General features: G+C 48.9%; 1 protein-coding gene across 1 annotated transcript; it reads left to right on the top strand.

The window, feature by feature from the left end:
- Positions 1–1,400: 1,400 nt before the first annotated feature.
- On the top strand, positions 1,401–1,787 carry LOC138887804 (secreted RxLR effector protein 78-like). Its single transcript, XM_070169592.1, has one exon. The coding sequence runs from the start codon at positions 1,401–1,403 to the stop codon at positions 1,785–1,787; it is 387 nt and encodes a 128-aa protein (XP_070025693.1).
- Positions 1,788–2,001: the final 214 nt, after the last annotated feature.

Raw genomic sequence — 2,001 nt, 5'->3', positions numbered from 1 at the left:
AAGATTTCCGCCACGTCCCCAAGATCGTGGCGTAAATTCCGGAATTTATTCGTACGTCCTAGTACGACTATGGCGAGGTGCATGACGGCTTCGGTTTTGGGGATAGGAACGCAGGAGGAACTTCGCTATTGGATTTCGCAAGGGCATTTGAGCTGGTGATTGCTAACTCTAGTTTTCCAAAGAGGGAGGAGCATTTGGTTACTTTTCAAAGCATGGTAGCGAAGACTCAGATTGACTATCTGCTCGTTAGGAGGTGCGACAGAGGGTTGTGTAAGGATTGCAAGGTTATCCCGGGTGAGACCCTCACGACGCAACATAGGCTCTTGGTGATGGACGTCAGTATTATGATGAAGAGGAAGAAAAGGACTACACGATGTCGACCGAGGATCAGGTGGGGAGCCTTGACTAAGGATAAATCTCATGAGTTGGAAGGTAGGCTATCGGCTGTGGGATCCTGGAGGAGTAGTGGGTACGCTAGCATTATGTGGTCGACAACGGCGGATTATATACGGGAGGCAACGAGAGAGGTGTTGAGAGTTTCGAAGGGTTTCACTGGTAGGCACAAAGGCGACTGACGGTGGAATGAAGTGGTCCAAGGTAAAGTGGAAGTGAAGAAGGCGGCATACCTGAAGTTAGTAGGGAGCACATGCGAGGTTGAGAGGAGTGCGAACATGGAGAGGTATAAAGTAGCTAGTAAGGAGGCGAAACTGGCGGTCACGGAGGCTAAGACTGCGGCTTTTAGTCGTATGTACGAGGATCTAGGGGCCAGGGGGGAGAGAAAAAATTATTCTGGCTGGCTAAGGCGAGGGAGAGGAAGGGGTGGGATCTGGATCAAGTAAGGTGCATGAAAGATGAGAACGGTAGAGTATTGATGGGAGAGGCCAGATTAAGCGGAGATGGCAAACTTACTTTCATAAACTTCTGAATGAAGAAGCGGATCATGATATTGTGCTAGGCGAGTTGGGACATTCCGATATTCACCGTGATTCTAGGTACTGTAAGAGCATCAAGGTTGGGGAGGTCATGGGGGCTATGCGAAAGATGAGCAGGGGCAGAGCTACCGGGCCTGACGAGATTCCGATAGAATTTTGGAGGTGGGTGGGTGGAGCAGGTCTAGATTGGCTGACATGGTTGTTTAATGTAATTTTCAGGAAGAAGAGGATGCCGGACGAGTGGAGGTGGAGTACGGTGGTTCCGTTGTACAAGAACAAAGGTGACATCCAGAGTTGCAATAACTCTATGGGTATCAAGCTATTGAGTCATACTATGAAAGTGTGAGAGGGGGTAGTAGAAGCGGGGGTGAAGAGGACAATGTATGTATCAGACAACCAGTTCGGGTTCATGTCGGGTCATTCTACTATGGAAGCTATCCACTCATTAGGAGGTTGGTGGAACAGTACATGGATAAGAAGAAGGATATGCACATGGTGTTTATTGATCTAGAGAAAGCATATGACAAGGTTCCTAGAGAGGTTCTTTGGAGATGCCTAGAGGCTAAAGGTGTGTGGGTTGCTTACATTAGGGCGCTTAAGGACATGTATGATGGAGCTAAGACTCGGGTTAGGATAGTGGGAGGCGACTCCGAGCATTTTGCAGTTATTATGGGGTTACACCAAGGATCTGCGCTCAGCCCATTCCTGTTTGCTCTGGTGATGGATGCACTGACACACCATGTTCAAGGAGAGGTGCCATGGTGTATGTTATTCGTTGATGACATTGTTCTGATTGATGAGATGCGGAGTGGCGTTAACGAGAGGCTAGGGGTTTGGATACAGGCCCTTGAGTAAAAGGGTTTCAAGTTGAGCAGGACGAAGACGGAATATCTTGAGTGTAAGTTCAGTACCGAGCCGAGGGAAGCGGGCGGGGATGTGAGGCTTGGATCGCAGGTCATTTTCAAGAGAGGCAGTTTCAAGTACCTTAGGTCAGTTATCCATGGGGATGGGGAGATCGACGAGGATGTCACACACCGTATAGGGGTAGGGTGGATGAAATTGAGGTTAG

The sequence above is a fragment of the Nicotiana sylvestris genome, chromosome 3, assembly GCF_000393655.2.
Source record: "Nicotiana sylvestris chromosome 3, ASM39365v2, whole genome shotgun sequence".
Taxonomy (NCBI): domain Eukaryota; kingdom Viridiplantae; phylum Streptophyta; class Magnoliopsida; order Solanales; family Solanaceae; genus Nicotiana; species Nicotiana sylvestris.
This window is presented reverse-complemented; position numbering and strand designations above follow the sequence as displayed.

Bases quoted from the DNA above. Each gene is read 5' to 3' on its own strand.
- LOC138887804 (XM_070169592.1), top strand. From the start codon at position 1,401: ATGGATAAGAAGAAGGATATGCACATGGTGTTTATTGATCTAGAGAAA.